Here is a 19,743-nt window from a genome sequence, read left to right as displayed (position 1 = left end):
TGTCAATCCATTGGGAAGATAGACCTCGAGGTACTCGTTATTTTTTTCCAATTACTGTCACAATTTGCATTTTTTTTACCGTACATTCCTCTTAAAGTTTGCAGCAAAAGAATATATGAAATACAAAGCAAATTAAACATGACACACGACTTGTAACAAATAAAAAAATAACAACCACTTCCAAATTGGTTTGCTCAAGGATACAAACACAAACCAATACCAGTTTCTTTGTGATATATACATCTCAAGGTACGTTCAAATATATAACGCTTGCAGTTTGAGATTTCCTGTTCTGTCTGACTACCTTCCAAAGTTTATCAACCATAAATTGTATGGAATGCTTATCATGGAATTGTGCCTCCTTGTTACACCCCCCTGCTAAATTTTTTTACCACATACAGACTAGTAGCATGCTGCAACCACAAGAAAACCTTTTCAACTGATTTTAATTGTACAAGTTCTTAACTTTCAGAGTGATTAGTGCCTTCATCAGAAATTTTTAATAACGAAAAATGGAAGAATTTCTCTTATCAAGGAGGCAAGGAATATCTAATGCCAACAAGCAAAGAACATGTCCAGAATTGAGCAATAACAAATGATAGTAATTGATCATCTGTCTTGCAGTGCCATCAGCATTACTTCCCAAGTCATTGATCTTCTAGCCACCAATAGTTACAGTCTTGCAGAGATATTCTCCTCGTTTTCAATGTGCCTGTTGAATGTGGACCCACGTTTAATACTGTTAGGAACTAAGAGGTTCCCATATTAAAGGTCTATTCTAGGAGGCAAAGGAAGGCAATGAGATGTAATGGGTGACTGATTATAGGAAAGCCTAGTTAGTAAAGTGGGTATTTTTACTAGTTAGAGCTAGAAAGGTCTGTTTGACAGTTCAGGAGTTAAGAGGGAGGAACTTACAAATACCATTGGAATAAGGGGGTCATTTTTTCTGTGATTGAAATAAACTGTTTTCACAGTTGTAGAAGGGTTTGCTCTCTTGGGAGCAGAATAATAGATCTTTCTCTCTGATTTTGTTCTCCCTCATCTCTCTTTCTTCTCTTAATTCTCTGTCCTGATCTTTAAGAACCTATATCAAATACCTGTATATGATCAATCCAGCATCCAATTTCAATCCTAAACTGAGTAAAGGAAGTCCATTAAAGGAAATTCCAATTTCAATCACAATTCCATTAACACCTCATGGATTTTCTGGAAAGTAAATCTGAAACATCCCCCAACAACCCATGGTTGAGCATTGGCCAAATCATGACCCTTGTGCTTGACCACAGTTCTAACCACTGGAACGAATTCAATGTCCGTTCCCTTGTGTTTAACAAGTTGCAGTGTCTTCTCTCTTTGCACCTTGAATTCTATCCATTCTCCATTCAACAGCTTCCGAACTTCCCTCCAAGCATGTCAATACCATCCAAGGACTCCCTGCAATGAGGAGCTTTGATACCAACTTAATAGGTACTAGTATCAATATTGCAATATAATAGAACTCAAGGAGGAAACCTCCTTTGCAACTTGAAAGGGAAAGATACTGCTCAACATGGAAATGTATAAACCAGAATAGAAGAAATGCAAAAAATGCAGAAATAAAAGACAACAATCAGAACTGATATAAATATAATTATACAAAGAGTCTCAATTCACTCCAAAATTCTGTTATGCCCCTTCACTATTTCCCACACATTCCTTATTCATGTTTCCTTCACTCTCTCATCATTGCGCAGTTCACATCTCCAATACCTAGCTGTCATGACTCGTGTACATTCAATTACACTGTCACACTACAGTTTCCTCCTTATTCCAAGCACCATTTGTATTTCTCCTCTTCTAATCACGTATATTTTCCCTTGGCCCAACACTTCCCAACCTTCCTCTCTTATATACAAGTTAAAGGTCTATCATCAATCATTTGGAAAGGAAAAAAAAATGATGTTTTCTGAGACGTGGGAACCTATGCTCATAATCAAACATAATGGTGATTATAAATGAATGGACTACATATCTGTTTTTAAAATTCTGTGTACATTTCTCTTATAACAAATAAAATACAATTCAAATAATCCTCATAGACAACCCATAGAAAACTGCATTAACTATATTTATGCCAAACAGACCAGAGAAAACAAGACTGGTTTCCTCAGCCTTTACCTAGTGTTGAAATGCAGGCAAATGCAATCTCCATCATCTTGCATAATGTTTTAATCTTCTAAGCACAACTTGCTTATAGAACCTCCGGGTCCGGAAGAATAATGCCAAACCAACCAAAAACGCAAGAAAAGCAACAGCTGCCAGGATAAAAAATGACGGCATGAAACAGTTGATGCCAAAGCACGAATGATCTTCTTTATCGGCTTGCTTGTCGTAAATATATCCAACAACTCTCACAGAAAGTATATACGATCCAAGTGGACTTGCTGCAGCAATAGTATTGAAAATGGTACCCATATGCTTTACACCAAATATCTCAGAAGTGATTGTGGGCATCAAGGACCAATGTGCACCATAGCAGATGCCCACCAGGACAGGACCCAAATACAAATTTCCCTGGAAACCAGATGCTATAATTAAATGGCCAAGAATCATTATCCCCAGAGTCACTGTCATCAACAGGGGCCTAGGCCAACCTTTTCTGTGCATGATATAATCTGATACATGGCCACCTCCAAAACGACCAAGGAAGTTCCACATACTCCACAGTGACACCAAATTATTAATCTCAATGGCGCTATATCCAAGGGATTGTCCTATTTGGCTCATATTATTTATAGTTGCAAGCCCAGAACCCAACCCTGATATCATGATCACAAACAGCATCCAAAAATCAACCGTGCACATAGCTTGCAAGAGATTCTTTTCTTCTTCACGGGGCAATTTGTCATCTGAAGTCACTTGTACCTGCCCCTCATCACTAGGCAATTCATGGTACTCCACTTGATCCACTGATGCAGAATGACTGGAGGAAGTGGTACCCTTATTAGTAGAAGAACCCCTCTCAATTGTGTAGGATTGCGAAAACTTCCGTGACTCTTCCCAATGGGCCTTTATAGCAATTCCAAAAGGTGTTGCTAGCAGAACCATAAGAATCACAAATGCAAACATCCGTCCCCAGTTCGGTAAACTAACTAAGTTCTGTAAAATTATTATGAACATAAGATAGGCTACAATAATCACAGTAACGACAGAGAAACCATCCAAATGCTTCTTGTAATCACTGCCATGCACTTCATAAATCCTCAGAAAGAACATAAGCAACACACAGATCAACGAAGGCAACACAGCAAGCATCAAAAGGTAGGTTGCTGGGTCCCCATCAAAAAACGTATGGTAGATTTGGATCAAGATAGCTCCACTCAGTCCCAGAAATCCCTGAACAACAAAATTTCAATTCAATCATAACTTAATTAGAATGTTAAAGTTAAAGGCTTTTGACACTTTCATCTAATCAAATGTCATTGACTATGTTAGACTTCTATAATAACTACTTTAAAAGAAGTATATAGAATGATTTCTGATTGGTTTTCTTTTTTAGTACAAAAACACAAACATTTTTCACAGGAGACACTTATGCCCGAACAGAGCAGGATACTACAAATAACAAAATAACAAAACTCTTCCCCTCACACAACTGCATACCCCACATTGGAACTTGAGATTCCAGATTAAACTAAACCTTTTTTTTTTCTAACCATGATAATGGTACGAAGTTTTAAGCGGTGACAAATCTTCGTCAAGGACCGTGAATATACAAGGTGAGTATTCCCTAACACAATTTATTTCATGTCCCTTGAGATTGGTTGACACAAATAAACTCGTTTAAATTAAACTGTTTTATTAATTTAACCCCGTTTTATTTATTTATTTATTTATTTTTATTTTGGTTTTCAGTTACCTTCATGATACCAATGATGGTGCCGCTGTACTCAGGGAAATTGCGCAAGCCGGTAACGACATTGGTGGTGTTCAAGAAGGTCTGACCGTTAGACGCGAGCCACGCGAAGAAGCACATGACCGGCACGGGCGGCGGGCTCACGAGGCCCACGACGGAGGCCCAGATGAAGATGAAGCCAGCGAAGCACTGGACGGCGCCGGCCGCGACGACGACCCAGGGCCCGCTGAGCGAGGTCCATATGGACTTGGAGGGGGAGGCGCGGTGGGTTGTGTAGGGGGCGACGGCGGAGTAGAGGAGGCCGGAGAGAACGCCGAAGTTGGCGCCGATGTCCTTGAAGACAGAGACGGTGTCGAGCGTGGATTGGTCGTAGCCCTGCGTGGACTTGAGCACGGAGGAGTAGATGCTGAAGGTGTACGATGCGCCGCAGCTCCACTGGATCCATATGGCGGCGGCGACGCCCGTCCACCGATTCGCCACCCACCCCATCATCGATTCGGTTTCGTTCTATCTATCTATCTCATGCAAATGGCTTTTGTTTCTTTTTTTGTTTTCTCGGGATTTGGATGGTTCGGTTGATATTGTTTTGTTGACGTGGGTGAATGAACCGAGAACGGAAATTGTTTAAGGAAAAAATGTTACGTCAACAACACGGAAAGAAACAATGTCAGTGACATGTTTGAAATAAATAGGTATTTTTAGGACATTAATTAAATTTAAAAAGTGTTTATTTTATAAAATAAGAAAACATGATTTTTTTTTAATTTTTTAATAAAAAAATTATTTTAAATTCTTTAATTAATAGTTTCAAACTATTAGTTAACATTTATTTTTAAAATAATGAAATATTTGTGTAGGATTAGTATTAGTATTGTTTAAGTGCAATGGGACCCGAAAATGAACTGGCCGCGAGAAACTTGGAAAGCGACACAATTGGATAGGAAGAAAGAGTTTCATAGTGGCAGGTACGCGTCATGTCACGTTACTCACTATCAGACGCAAGCATTTTATGTTTTAAAAAATAATACTAACAAATATTAGACTTTTTAGGTGGCTATCCACTTAGAGTGAATTCATATGATTGGTACTGTTTGTAATTTTTAAATACTGAAATAAATTTATTTTATTTATTAAAATTAAATTTCTTGAAGTTGAGAATTTTTGTAAAGTCGTTTTCAGAATTATGTATGGTAGTACCAAAATGTTTATTACTGTTTCGGAAAAAACGAAATTGCGTGTGAAACATGAAGACACGCTATGATTATTATTACCAAGGATGTAATTAATTAATGTATTAGAGTCACCATAGATATTAAACGCCCTCCCCATTTATTCTTTAATTCTTAGGAATTTACAAATTTATTTATTTTTTGAGAGTTAATTTACGTATAATTTTTTTTAATAATTTTTTGATAGACTTGATAACTTCATAAATTCTTGAATTTATTATCGAATGAATAAGTCAGTAAATTAAAAAAAATAAATTAAAAAGAAAATAATTTTAAATTATTTTTTATCTATTTAATATTCAACATATTCATATAACAAATTTAACCGTTTAATATATTGATTTTGATTAAAAAAATTTCATCTATGTTAATATCAAGAGTGTTCTATCATCATATAACAAACATGCAAGTTATTATTTTATAATTATTCATTATTATTTTTAATTATTTTAGTATTATAAAATTTATAATTTATTATTTTACTTTATTATATTATTAAAATATTTAATTAATATATTATTTATAAATATCTTATTATTATTATTTTTATATGAAGTCTACATATTAAATGTACAAATCAAATATATAAAACTTTCACAAATTTACACAAAGTCTCAAATTTAATAATCTTTCCTCCAACATCTTTTATTTTATCTTTATAATCACTCTTGCGTCCACCAGAACTGAAGAGGTAGCTCATAATATTTGATACAAGCAATTTTGTGTCATATCAATCAATACTCCTAGGTCCCATTTCTACACTGCATCAAACATTTCATTCTACCAGTCTTCCTTACTTTTCACCATCTCCTGAATATTACTTTTTCTTTCCGTTGAAAGCATAATCATCTTGTCACCCATGAAGCGCACCCTCACCTACTCCATTCCTTACAAAATAAAGATCTTCAACCTTGTGCGTTTCTGGAACATCTCTACGCTGTCTCCCTCCTCTTTGTCCTCGTTCATGTCTCCAAAGTCGTGCCAAATTCTGTCCTCCTCTCTCTCCATCCTACAATTGTACAAAAAGAAGTCTTGTGTAGGGCATATTGGGTTCTTTGCACAACACTATCATATGGTGGGTCTGCAACGTGTAAATAATCATTTGCTCGTGGTTTCGCAGTTACGTGAATGTTGAAGTTGAAGATGATTCATTGCCCAAGATAAGTGCAGAAAAGGTGGTGAAACCAGAGGAGCACAATGGTGAGATTATGAGTAGCACGACCAATTTATAAAAACTTTCAAAATTTATAAAATTAATGAAATTTAACTCAGTTGGTTGAAATCATGTTGATGGTGATCAAAAAATAAAGTTGTCGTCTTTCATATACTATCATGTTGCTTTATTTTAACTTTAAAAAATTATTCAATTATCTATTTAAATCATAACCAATTGAGGCTATGCAATTCGTCCTTTGTTCTAACACACATAATGTTTATGAAAAGGTTGAGTTTAAGGACCATGTGCATAGAGTGGAGAGCCACTTCAAGATTTAGGTCCATGATCTTTATTTTTATCTCATCAAAACACTCCATGAATGACCCGAGGGACTCATCATCCTCTTGCCTCAAGTTCATCAAAGCAACCAAAGTCATATAGCATATGGAGCCTAAAAGAAATGTGAGTCCCCAATTAAAATTGTTTTGTTATTTTTCTATTATAACTTATTGTGTTATCAATATTTTAGAACATGCTGAGATGTTATCTTTTTGTTTTTCATTTTTGTCTTTTTCTTCCATACTACAATGTGTATCTTGTATATATATCATATAGCATCTTTCAATAAAAGTATGAAAAATACAATTTCATCATCTTTGTCTGTTTAAGCCTTCTTGCATTTCTGATTTCGTTTTATGGTATCAAAGCTCCACTCTTGGAGCTCTGCTGATTCCCTGTCAAAATGTCAGATGTTTTCGATGATGCTACCCCAACATGGTCTGATCCTTGTCTTGATCCCTTAAGTCCATATCATATTCATCCCAGTGAAAACCCATCTTTCGTTTCTATTCTCCAGCACTAGATGGTAACAATTACCATTCCTAGCACTACTAGAAAAATGGCTTTTTACGACGGTTGTTAAGTGCTTTTAACAACGGTTGTAAACTGTCGTTGTATATAACGTCGTTGAAACGAAAGTGCTTTTTACGACGGTTATTATAATAACTGTCTTTGAAAGTTAGAAAAATTCAAAGACGGTTATTACTGAAAAATCGTCTTTGAATGATATGTCTGCTTGGACATTCAAAGATGATTATTACCGAAAAACCGCCTTTGAATAGTATGTCTGCTTGGACATTCAAAGACGGTTATTACTTAATAACCGTCTTTGAATGATGCGTCTGCTTGGACATTCAAAGATGGTCATTACATAATAACCGTCTTTGAATGTTATGTATACTTTGACATTCAAAGACGGTCATTAGATAATAACCGTCTTTGAATGCTGCGTCTGCATCGACATTCAAAGACGGTCATTACATAATAACCGTCTTTGAATGTTGTGTAAGACAACATTCAAAGACGGTCGCTAGATAATAACTGTCTTTAAATTCTTTGTCTGCTTCAACATTCAAAGACGGTTGTTATGTAATAACCGACTTTGAATGCAGTGTCTTCAATGATATAATTGTGATTTTTAGATAATTCGGTATCTGAATTCCCCACGGAATCACTCTATGACTTGGCAAACAATAAAATAAATGACACCTAACTAACACTATTAAAACCATGGCACGAAATTGAAGTCAATTTTGGGGGAAATTGATTTAATATGTTCTTGAATGATATAATTTAATTTTGATGTCAACTAAAGAATAAAAAATCATAAATCATCCAAACTAAATAAATAATTTAGATCATCAATGATTAATAAACTTAGGAAAGAATCCCAAACAAATACATGAAACAATGCTTACAATTAGTCATAACGACCAAACAACAATGTTTTCAAATGAAAAACAAGGTGATAAATAACACTCAAAATAGAGCCGTTGTTGGGAGCAATTAGTTTATCTTGCACTGCAGAACAATAATTAATTAAACACTAACTCAATCATTGGAAACCAAGAATCATGAGTGTTAAACATGCAAACCAAAAACCAACACGATCAAATGGTGAATAAATCTCCATAAGCACTTATGCGAGAAATAAATAAGAAGAAAAACCGAGTTTATGCACAAGTTAAAAATCAGCTTCTGGAGAAACTAAAACGAGAAAAGTTTTACAAATTCACTTATGCATATTCTTCTTATTATAACACATGATCATATGATTCATACCCCAAAAGAGCAAGAAAGGAAACAAAAAAAAAGTATATATTAAGTCGTAAAATTATAATTTAGGAAAACGTACAATAATGGCATTTAGAATTATGTAAGTTACTAGTCAAATTCAAATCTTATAAAACGTAACCAAACATAACTGAAGAAAATACAAGATTGAAAATGTCTTCCGCCCTCAGAGACTGCTTTTAATTTTTTATCGAAAAGAAGTTTTTTTTAGGACAAAGTATCTTTTTTATACTGTCTTTAAATTATACTAGATCCGGATAAGAGAAACTTAATTGAATATTTCTAAGGAGATATGATTTGTCAAGTTATTGGTATTCAATATAATCATGTGCATTCATATTCCTAATAAATGTAGCAAAGACCAAGAAACATGCCAAAACTCTGCATCCTCACCACAACAACCAATAGGACAGCAACAAAAGTAAAATACCTCCCACAGCTGACTCTCAGTCATGTTGAAGTGAAGATTCCCCACATACAATTTTCGGTCCACAGCTCCATAGGGGCCAGTTACACTGGCTGCTCCACCAGAAGCATTAGATTGAACAAGGTTCTTTTCAGCTTCAGAAGGTTTCACCATTACAAGTTGTCCAAGAAGAAGTTGGCAACATAAGTCAATAATGTTCCAATGGAGAAAAAATAGTTCAATAGGCAAGTCATCACAGTTCCAATGACAAAAGTATATCAAATTTAAAAGCAACTGACCTTGCCAGCTTTTGAAAAGAACTCATACACATTTGTCTCTGTTGCTTTTAGCGGCATCTGAGATCATCACTGAACAAATAGCCAATCATCAGAACAAGACACCAAATATCCAAATATGTAGAACTTATGAATTCATATAATTTAAAACAAACAAAAATAGGAACTTCCAATAAACCTGGTAGGCAAAAACAGTTCTCTGATCCCTTTCTGGGTCTGCCTCAGGTTCTGTAACCTCTTTTTTATCCCTAAATCTCCTGCAACTCAAATTAAAATAAAGTTATTAAAAAAATAATAAAAGAAGTTCATATTAATTAATTTTGATGATCAGAAGATATAATTTATAGCATAATTCCAAATATACACCATTAACATTACAGTCCAAAATTCCACCTAATTTGAGAGGGAGTGATGTCTCATTCTATCCGTATAATCCAAAGTATATTTTGTTAGCATATCATCCACCAAATCATCACTTAATAATCCTTACAATATTATGCATATACTTCAGGACCTATGGTCAGGATTTCCTTACTTTATTATTCTTTGAATTAATAAAGCCAAAATTACACCAGGAACCTATCATAAACCAACCTAGCAGGATCCATTAAATAAATCAATGATATAAAATACTAATACCTGGAAATATATAATAACATAATACCTACATCATGAATCCGACTAAATCTAAGAGTCAGAGTAGCCAAATGAATGCCTAAGGCCCCAAGGTAAGGTGTCTGAAGAGGTGTCACCGCCTATTGGGACCATAGGAGTATCTTTATGGTTCAAAAGAGAAATAGAAATACCTTTACATCTTATTCATAAATCATAAAATTAGAAAAAGCCTAGCCAACTAACTTTGCACTCAGATACTAAAGGGTGTATAATAGTTATCATATTAAAAGAATAATTATTTTTTGGGACTCTTAGCAGCAAGGAACTTAGCATACAGTGAGTTGCACACATAATAATCTTTTATTTTTAGAATTAATGTAACATCACAAAGGGATTTCAATGCCTTCAGGCGATAGGCGCTTAAAACATAAAAGTATACACCTTAGTAAAGAAAACAGAGTTATGTTAATGCCTTGTGGCAACATAGCAATGATATGATTGATATACATTCTCAGGCCACCTCAAGGTCACTAATGGTATGCAAGTTGCAAAAAAAAATCATATAAGAAATATATAACACGAAGAAGCTAAAATGCATAAAATCTACCCTCAAATAATACAAATCCAGTCACATTTTATTAAATCAAATAAAGCTATATTCCCAACTCAGTCCCCCCCTTTCACTAGAAAAAAAGGACAAAACACCAATTGTGATTAGTTAAAGTTCTTCAGGTGCTTTTGGGATTGTTCTCCAATCAAAATTGGTGTTTCACACTTTCACTGCATTAATCCGCATCGTAAAGATTTCCATTAAAGGTTGACAAAGATTACCAACATAAAACTTCAATTCTGATTACAGAATCGAAAGTGCCTACGACACTGTATATAAGTTCAGTCCTTGCATAGAATTATAGCCACACCATTAGCCTTACCGCCATAGACAGCTCTTTAAAAAGAATTCTGGATATGGAAACGGATTTCAAGTAAACTAGTAGCTGACTAGTGAGTACTGAAAAGTAACAACTACATAGCACATAATAAGAAAAACACCAACGCAGCACAAATGAATAAATGCATATCTCATCGCCAATGCACACTTATTTCTGTTTTCTTTTTTGTTTTTATTTCACCATACTCATGACCATCCATTCAAACCATTTGCAAGGACAATTGATGAATTGAACCAACGCTAAACTAAAAAATTAACCCTAGTTCACAAACAAATTGCACAAAACACAAAGAAAAGATCAATTACCGGGCATCGCACATATCAAAATCTTGCTCCCTGTCTCTGTCCCTCTCGGAGCGACTCCTGCTCCTTGTGGATCTCTCCCTCTCCGCTCGTTCCCTCTCCGCTCGTTCCCTCTCTCGCTCCCTATCCTTCTCTCTTCTCTCGCGCTCCCTGTCCCTATCACGGTCTCTCCTATCCTTATCCCTCCTCTTTCTATCCTTATCCCTGTCTTTCCTCTCTCCGTCTCTCTCTCTCGCTCCTGTGACGACCAGAGGAATGTTCGCGGTGACGATCTCCCTCTCGCTCTTTCTGTCATCTCCGTCGAGATCGTCGTCGACATCACGGGGCTTTCGGCAACTCCTCTCGCTCTTTAGAGTTGCTAATTCTAAAAATCCATTTTTTATTTTTTCTAGCCATGAGGGGATAAGGATGAAATGAAATTTTCTTTTTGACTTTTACCTACACTATGACAAACAATTGTAGGTATAAGTATTTTTTTGACTTTTACCTACACTAATTTATGTGTGTAGGCAAAAGTCTCCGTAGGTATATGTCATTTTTTTTGTAGTGCTCTCCACGTAGAGAATCCAAACTCAACAAAATGAAAATAATTTTATAAACTATTAAATATAATGTTAATTATTTACAGTTCAAAATAATGAAGCGGTTTAAGAAATCGAACAAGTAAACTTTGGCAACTAGCACATTTCCTATGGGATTCAAATGACATATTTTATCTATGATACTGATATTTAGACATTTAAACGTACAATATTACAAATTTAATTAATCTAATTGAGGTAAATGGGATTGTGGTAACATAATTACATTTTTAACTTAATCATTAATAAAGTTAAAAGTTAAAGCAACTCATGCCTCTCAGGTCAATATTCTTTTTTCACTTGCCAGCAAAGACTATTTGCAGAAGATTTTGAGATTAAGCTTAAAGTTAGACCAGGTAAATGCGTGATTTGGGGGCCAAACTCTACATTACCGATCCCAACTTGACATTCTCAGACATGTATGTATGGAATGGGAGAGTCAAATTTGTGACGTTGAAGCATCTAATTTAACAGGAAATTGGGCCTTGTAAAAGCCTCTCCTAAATATATGTGCTTAAGTCGACCATCAAGTCAACTCATTGAGACATTGACATTGATATCCTTTATGATTTTGTTATATTTTACTACTATTTATTTTTATAAAAAATAATCAAAGTTAGACTTAAAGCCAATCTTTAATAAACAATATTATTTTAATATCTTTAAAATAATTAACAATTATATATATTTAATAAGAAATGCATTATTTCAACAAATTTAAAATAAATTTAATTTTGATGGCAACTAGGGACCTGCACTTCCCGAAAACCATCCTAATCCAGCATGGGACCGAACGACTAACCGCTAATCTTTAACGGAATGCAGGACATGTGCCAATTTCGTCCTAGTTTTGTTTTACTTTATGCCCTTTCATTTGGGCAGAAAAAGGAAAATAATAATAATTAAAATCAAAAGAAAACATTAATGCAATAATAAAGTATAGCCATACAAACCAAAGCTGCTTACGCCTCCCCGCTCCTAAAGTCGTAACTCCAAACCCACTATTCCTTTTCAATTTTTTGTTCCCTTCTTCCACGCTAACCATGTGGACGCCTTCTACTCAAACCATCATTTTCGTCCCCACTTTATTTATTTTTGAATGCAACCTCAAACTATCCTTCCATTTATCTCAATTTAAAATAAAATTTTCAAAATAAATATCCACCAAAAAAAATAATCTGCTGCATTTCGGCCGTATTCCAGATATATATCTTTTTAGTTATATGACACGAACTCAATTATGAAGAGATTTTGATTTTATTTATTCTTTTCATAAAATCAAAATATTGGACAATATTTTTTTTTTAAAAAAAAATAGTCCTGACCTTTATTAAGACATTTTGATTTTATTTATCCTCTCTCTCATCCTACCCAATCCAAGTACAAAAAAAATAACAAACACTGGTTACTTTTTGCTACAAAGCCTAGAAGAACTCTTAACTTTTCAAAACTATGTTTTCTTGTCCGACTAATCTTCTATTATTTTTTTATTTTAATCTTGTAATTTTAAAACAAAATAAACTACTGGCACATTTATAACGACAATAATTACATAAATAGTAGAAGTTTGTTTGGCCTCACCTTAGACTGAGAGCCGTTAAGGATGAGCCGATACTCGTGCATGATCCAATCAGTTCTGAATCCATTAGGAGGCTTGCCTCTGAAGTAACAATTTGTTTGTCCAAGCCAGTTGCCTTCCAATAACCCGAATTTGTGGCTCTGTTGGAGCGATTTCCGTTGGGATATTTGGCCACTTTGGTGCTAAAGAAGTATCTCTCTTGCTCCAAATCACCTGAAAATGGGGGCATGGAATTGAAATTAGAGAAAGAGAAAGGGGATGATGGGTGTGAATGGAAAATAGAAAGGAACCTGGCAAATCCCAAGGATCAGACTTGCAAACATGAAGCTCAGGAATGATAGAGGCTGGCAAAGGGTAAGAGAAGACCTTGCGCTTCAAGTATTGCAGAACCAGCTCCATACTAATTAATAATATTTTTTGTGTAGAGGGGGGGGGAGACAGAGGGAAAATGGAGTTATTAGTATTGGATAAAGAAACCTAAAGGGTATGGAGAAGGATGCAGTGTGGCTTCTTTTATAGTAATGGGTCTGACAAGAAGGACAGGAATAAGAAGACACATTTGGCGTAAACTAGACTCAACCTTTCTTTTACTTTGACAACTACAGTTTTTATTTTGGTTTTGGTTTTGGTTTTCGCTTGTGTCGAAACTGCTGCTAGCCTAGTTCCGCTAATCCATGATGGGACCTGCACTAACCGGGTCATGAAAATGTAAAATGAAAGAAATTAACTATAGAGAAGCCTGGCCAGCTGGTGCCACTGGAGCTTCCAGAGAAGGAGCATTGCTACCTCAAAATCTGATGTGTTCAGCTTTGTGATTGTTGTGTTGGAGGTGGTTTCTGGATGAAGGGCTATTGATGTCACATACTCTGATGAGAAAATCATGTTGCTTGATTGGATCAGAAGGCTAAATCATGAAGGAAGGCTTGTTGCTGCTGTGTACACAAGGGTAAAAGATGCAACCTACCAATATTTTTCTCTTCTCTCCACATATACATGAAAGAGAAGTAACTTAGAAAATGAATGAGTAAGTAGTAGTCTATCAATGCAAACTTGACCTATAATCCAATCTTACCAACCTCAGTCACAAGCTTAACAGCAGTTACCAACCAATGACCAGGAGCATCGTGCGGGCCCCTCACAACCTCACTTGTATCCACATTTTTAAGCATTTTGCAGGAAGGAGTTATACAACATAAGATTGTGATTTTGAATTTTACACGGTACTTTAGATACTCTTTTGAAAGTTAGGTTCTCGACCTTTGAGCAAATACAAAAGTTAGCAACCATGAAAATGGACAGTGAATATCCTACTGTAAGTTTCCATGATGGCAATATTATTATAAAAAATATTTAAATATGCATTAAATAAAGAGACTTAATTATCAATTCTTGCATTAAGAGATTAGTAGATCCTTTGAAGTTGCATACAAGTACATAATTACATGTTCATAAGATAGACATAATGGCATTCATATAAATCTTAAATAACTAAACATATCAACTAATTTAAGCTTTTGCAGTTTTGCTAGTTAAGAGGGAAGCCACTATCAATTAGCAATGATGAAAGAAGTACATTAAATGCTTATAGAAAACACAATCAATTTGATGATTAAATTGCAGTTAAAAATCACATTGGTCTCAACTCTCAAATGACAAGCTTGAGAAAATTTTAAGAAAATAAGTACTAGCTCAAATGGTTAATAGTTTCTATAATTTTGAAAAGTATAATGTACATTAACATTAGTGACAAAATAGTAAACGGAGTAGAGTTATACCCGATCCAAGAAATATTTAGCAACATTGGGAAGATTATGCAATTCCTTTTTTGTCCTTGTATGTTTCCTGAACAGCAGGATCTCTCCAGATTTCATCTACCATAGGAGCATACTCACGCGTTGCAGCAGGGAAGAAGGCCTCCAAATCTCCGGTGGCCATAATATCCAGTAATTAGTCAGAAAAGTGCTTGAATCTTTGATTGATAGAGTAAACACTCACCTTGTTTTCGTCAGCTGTTGTCTCTGCTAAATTTATTATACAATTAGATTCATTCACAGAACTCTAGCCTTCGCTTTTTATTATACAATTAGAGACAAAAATTAGGGCACTATATATATATATATATATATATATATATATATATATATATATATATATATATATATATATATTGTAAATGTAAAATTCAGAAATTATAAATGTAAAATCTATTAAAGACAAAATTACCCATGAGTAGATTTCTTCTTATCATTTTTTCATGGTCATTATTCAAACTAAAATAGAATGAAACAAAATTAAGGCACAATATATATATACACACACTTTATCATTACAACCTTTATCATTCGATATGGAGAATAAGCAAGGCAACTTTATTCCTTAAGGAATTTCTACTCCAATTGTAGCAATCTGCAGCAGGTAGCCAACTAAGACATAGACCAAAAGCCTCTTTCATATCTATATTTTGTGTCCTTTTTTTTTTCTTCGTTCACAAAGCACCTAAAATTTTTAGAGTGAATTCCATATGCAAAAACTATAGATTTTGAAAATAGACGATATCAGAAGGATACCTAGGAAGGCCATACAAAACAAGTATGGCTGTCACTTCACAACGACGGACCAGCCTAAAAGGCTCGGTTATCATATCTATGAGCTGGTATCCTGCTCCTATCCTTGGTCTCCTTAAAATCTGGAATTGCAAAGAAACAAATAAAAGCCACTGCTTTATCAACAGAGATATTTTATATGAGAATTAAAATCATCAATAAGACTGAAATTCACAAGAGATCCCTACAGTGGGAACAGTTTGCTCTTCGGCAAGCAAAGTCCTCTGGTTTCAGGTAAGTGATGATGACCCTACATTCAAAAGCAATGCAAAATTAGAACAATGGAAGGGGTATGATGTAAAGAAGAGAAATAAAAGGCAAAACATAATGTCAGTCATGGTTCTGTTTAGTCTCTTTCTTTGACTCCCGGAAGCCTTGCAGCCGTGCACTTTCCTTACAAGTATTTCTAAAGCAACCATAATATCTATGAAGAGCAATACAATACCCATCCAGAGGTCCTAGTAAAATTTTCCACAAATAAAGAACCTACAAAACAACTTGTTTACAACAAACACGTGATTAGAACTCTTATTGCACTTGTGGATGCCAACTTGATGCTGTATCTCTTGATAAAACTTTCATGCTGAGGATTTGACTTGTCGACACAGGTATCTTCCTCGTATGTTTTCGTATTCGTGATTGCTGAAATTGGAGCCTATGATTAAAAGAAATGAGAAAGAATTGGTTACTAAGAGCAAGGAATATGTATAACTGATGTTCCACAAAGTTGACACTTGAAAACACTAGTTCAAAACTGTAGGTCATTGGTTTGTTATGCATTAAATCTTGGGCCAACATATTTCGTGCAGAATAGGGAATCTTACTACCATGCATCCATGCCGTGCAGAAAGCACATGCAGTAATACTGCAATAGAGCTCATCACTTTCAATTTTTAATAATTAATTTAAAACTCAGATTTAGAATAATTTCTTCAATTTATTTTTAATTAATTAAAAGTATTAAAAAAAATTATACTACTATATAAAAGTTAAATTCATAGTATAAAAAATTGGTGCATTAATATCCTATCTGCTTATAATAACTTGCGTTAGAACATGCCAATAAAATTTTACTTGAATAGGTTTTATCTTTACTAGTCTTTACTCTAAAAAAAAAATCCTTACTAGTCTTTACAAAGGAATTAATCACACTGAAATTTTCTAAAATTAAATGCCGCAATCACTTAGGCATAAATTAATATAATCTGAAAAAATTAAGCTAACTTTTTAGTGGGTGAGATGTGCAACTAAAATAGGTTGGATGCAAATCAAATGCAGCAGGCATTCATTCGGTTGTTGATGCATTGACAAACCTGCCACGCCAACTCAATACCGACACTCAAATTAACAAAATAGCATTCACTTCCAATTCAAACCTTTGATCATTGTAGCTGATTTCTGTTTTTACAATGCCTTCAGTCTCAGCTATGAAGCTATTCAATAAATCTCAATGACAACAAGATTCACTTTGTTTCCTAATCCTAGTAATTTTCCTAAAGGAATTATAAAAACCCTTTAGATTCTCTCTTATCCTTCAAGGATAAATTGCCAACTACCAAGGATACTTGATAAAAATAAACATCAATAAAACCAACCTTCATCATTGTCAAAATACATGAGCTAAAAGGCCAACACTGAGAACAAAAATTGAACCAAAACCTTGCAATCGAATTAAAAAATGGCTAGATAAATTTGAGTATCACAGAAGGCAGCAATTTACATCCCAAGTTTAGCAAGATAATTAATTTCCTTAACTTAGTATCTATCATGTGCATTGCCTAAGTAACATACCTTATTGAATATACAACTGTTTTGAAAATTGTTCTTTGGACATCCTTCTGTAGTTAAATCATGTGGCATCTACTGCACTTCAAACACCAGAGGTAACTTGGGTCCATTTATACTTCCCATATATGATGTATGGTTGTCAAATGCAGCATGATCCGCAATATTTAGTGATTCAATGCAAATAGGCACTATTTAATGATCCACAATATTTAGTGCATATAAGAATCCATCAAACCAGAACCAACCTACCCTGAATTGTCATAAGCAGCCCAGTGATATTGCAGACAAATACTTAACAAACCCTGACTAGGATGTTAAAAAGAGAATAAAAAATACAAGGTCAATAGTAATTATAGGCAGACAAAGAAACTTTGACTAGTAAAACTGATGTATAAATTAAATATTACCAATGAAGCAAGTATGAGCGCGAAGCTGTGTCCAATGATTGTTGAGTTGAGCGATTGAAGTGTGCAAATCAGTGCTATTATTTTCTGATAAATTAGAGCAGAATAATACAAACAGCAATATTATGTTCCCGTTACAGAAAAACACAAGATGTTGGTCTTATCAACCCCTTCTTCTTGCAATAAGTTAATTAAAAGAAACTAAGATAGCACAAGGCTAGTATATGACAAAGATGACAACTAAAAATTAAAGGAATGTAAAGCATAGCTTCATAAAACAACAGAAGGCAACATGTCACTGTATGCAGATAAAATGGTAAAAAATATACATCACACGACAACATATAGCAGTCCTTGACAAAACTGCCAGCTCAGTGAAAGCTTTACGATAGTGGGTAAGTGCAATCTCAAGTGCCCAGCCATCAACAACAAAAGCCACATCCTGTTTGAGAGAAGAATGATCAGATGAACTTCAAAACCTTTCAAATTATCTTGATCTCAATACATGTTTGCTAAAAGAATGTCCTAGTCAAAACACCCAATATGTCTGTACAAGAGGCCTATCACTAGATTTTATTTTATTTTAGATATGAAAAGAAATTTATTAAAGAGAAAGGGAAAAAAGGTACAAGAGCAAATAATAAGATATCCAAAATTGAAACCATTTTTTTTATCAGCAAAGATAAATATTTATATATAGATAAATGAGTACCAAAATTGAAACCATGAAATGCAAAATCCAGAATGTTCAAGATAAACAAAATCAGTGGATTCTGAAATGATACAGAAATTTATAAGCAGTACCTTGGGTTCTGAGGTAGTTATCCGCATAGTACGGAGCACTCTCTCTAAACTCCTACAAACCTCCTCCTCTGTTTTGCCATCAATTGATAGAAGTTGTCCCTTTGGTTCTATTAGTTTTGGACGGAGGGAATTGTAAGAATAAAGGCTCTCCAGTATTTCCATAACAAATTAAAAACCTTCCAACGAAGGATGCATAACACTAATCAAACAATAAAATTTAAAGCAAGTTGTGAACACACACATATCCAAGCTTTTCGAAAATAGGATTATATGCACAACAGAAAGTTAGGTCAAAGTTCAAAAAGTAGTCTTATTTATGTCGGTAGCCCAAGCTGTGAACCAGATGCTGCACATTTTAAAGCATCTTGGATAGGACTTATAAAAAAAAGTTTTATAATATTTAATGCAGCATAATAATCCAAAACAGATGTGCCTAGCGCCCAAAACATGAGCTTGACCAAAACATCTTCAAGAGACAATACAAGTAAGGGGCAGCAGATGTGCCTAGCACCCAATTTCACCACTGCACTACTACAGGTTATAGCCACAATAATTCCTGCAATACCGCTGAATAGTTTTATGTCAGGCTAAATTCCTTCTGCTGAATATTTGACAATAAAAGCAATGTCCCAAAATTATGTTACAAGTATGCAAGAGATTTATAACTGAACTAGAGACGGGCCAAGATTTAAGATATCATATTAAACCCATTGTAGCAGCAAATTGAGTCAATGCTCAAACAAAACATAATGAGAATCAGCTCAATCATTTGTATAAATATGTAAAAAAGGTGATCACTTATGAATGTAAGAATAATAAAATTAATAATAACATTACATAAAACCCACAAGAAGTTGCACAAAAAATAGTGTGTCTGCCCTTCAATCTTATTTTGATTGCAGACCTACGTTATAGTAAATTCACAAGCATGCATATAGTTCAAAAAAACTGATTAACTAACAAGAGAACACCTTGTAGCCTCTTCGAAGAAATTCTAGACAA

The 19,743-nt window shown here is 34.4% G+C and overlaps 2 protein-coding genes and 1 pseudogene across 5 annotated transcripts; all 3 read right to left on the bottom strand.

Moving 5' to 3' along the window:
* Window positions 1-153: 153 nt before the first annotated feature.
* On the bottom strand, window positions 154-4,541 carry LOC100775628 (protein NUCLEAR FUSION DEFECTIVE 4). 4 transcript variants are annotated; one of them, XR_005891160.1, is made up of 4 exons: window positions 3,899-4,523; window positions 2,158-3,375; window positions 916-1,434; window positions 154-712 (listed from the first exon to the last, which is right to left on the bottom strand). XR_005891160.1 is itself a non-coding variant. In XM_014774765.3 (3 exons), the coding sequence occupies exons 1-2, from the start codon at window positions 4,385-4,387 to the stop codon at window positions 2,191-2,193; spliced, it is 1,674 nt and encodes a 557-aa protein (XP_014630251.1). In that variant the 5' UTR covers window positions 4,388-4,523; the 3' UTR covers window positions 154-1,447; window positions 2,158-2,190. The 4 variants fall into 4 exon arrangements, 3 of the variants coding, with proteins under 3 accessions (XP_014630251.1, XP_006578591.1, XP_003523049.1); XM_014774765.3 differs by having other exon boundaries at window positions 154-1,447; XM_006578528.4 differs by having other exon boundaries at window positions 154-1,434.
* Window positions 4,542-8,737: 4,196 nt separating this feature from the next.
* On the bottom strand, window positions 8,738-12,608 carry LOC112997687 (U1 small nuclear ribonucleoprotein 70 kDa-like; annotated as a pseudogene).
* Window positions 12,609-13,140: 532 nt separating this feature from the next.
* LOC100813600 (NAC domain-containing protein 158) lies at window positions 13,141-13,541 on the bottom strand. The gene is made up of 2 exons (XM_026128130.1): window positions 13,433-13,541; window positions 13,141-13,355 (listed from the first exon to the last, which is right to left on the bottom strand). The coding sequence occupies exons 1-2, from the start codon at window positions 13,539-13,541 to the stop codon at window positions 13,141-13,143; spliced, it is 324 nt and encodes a 107-aa protein (XP_025983915.1).
* Window positions 13,542-19,743: the final 6,202 nt, after the last annotated feature.

The sequence above is a fragment of the Glycine max genome, chromosome 4, assembly GCF_000004515.6.
Source record: "Glycine max cultivar Williams 82 chromosome 4, Glycine_max_v4.0, whole genome shotgun sequence".
Lineage (NCBI taxonomy): Eukaryota > Viridiplantae > Streptophyta > Magnoliopsida > Fabales > Fabaceae > Glycine > Glycine max.
The sequence above is the reverse complement of the archived record's forward strand: the minus strand, read 5'-3'. Positions and strand labels throughout refer to the sequence as shown.

Coding starts and splice junctions, on each gene's coding strand:
- LOC100813600 (XM_026128130.1), bottom strand. CDS start 13,541: ATGGAGCTGGTTCTGCAATACTTGAAGCGCAAGGTCTTCTCTTACCCT. Junction 13,356..13,432: donor TGATCCTTGGGATTTGCCAG/GTTCCTTTCTAT, acceptor CCCCATTTTCAG/GTGATTTGGAGCAAGAGAGA.
- LOC100775628 (XM_003523001.5), bottom strand. CDS start 4,387: ATGATGGGGTGGGTGGCGAATCGGTGGACGGGCGTCGCCGCCGCCATA. Junction 3,376..3,898: donor CCATCATTGGTATCATGAAG/GTAACTGAAAAC, acceptor TTTGTTGTTCAG/GGATTTCTGGGACTGAGTGG.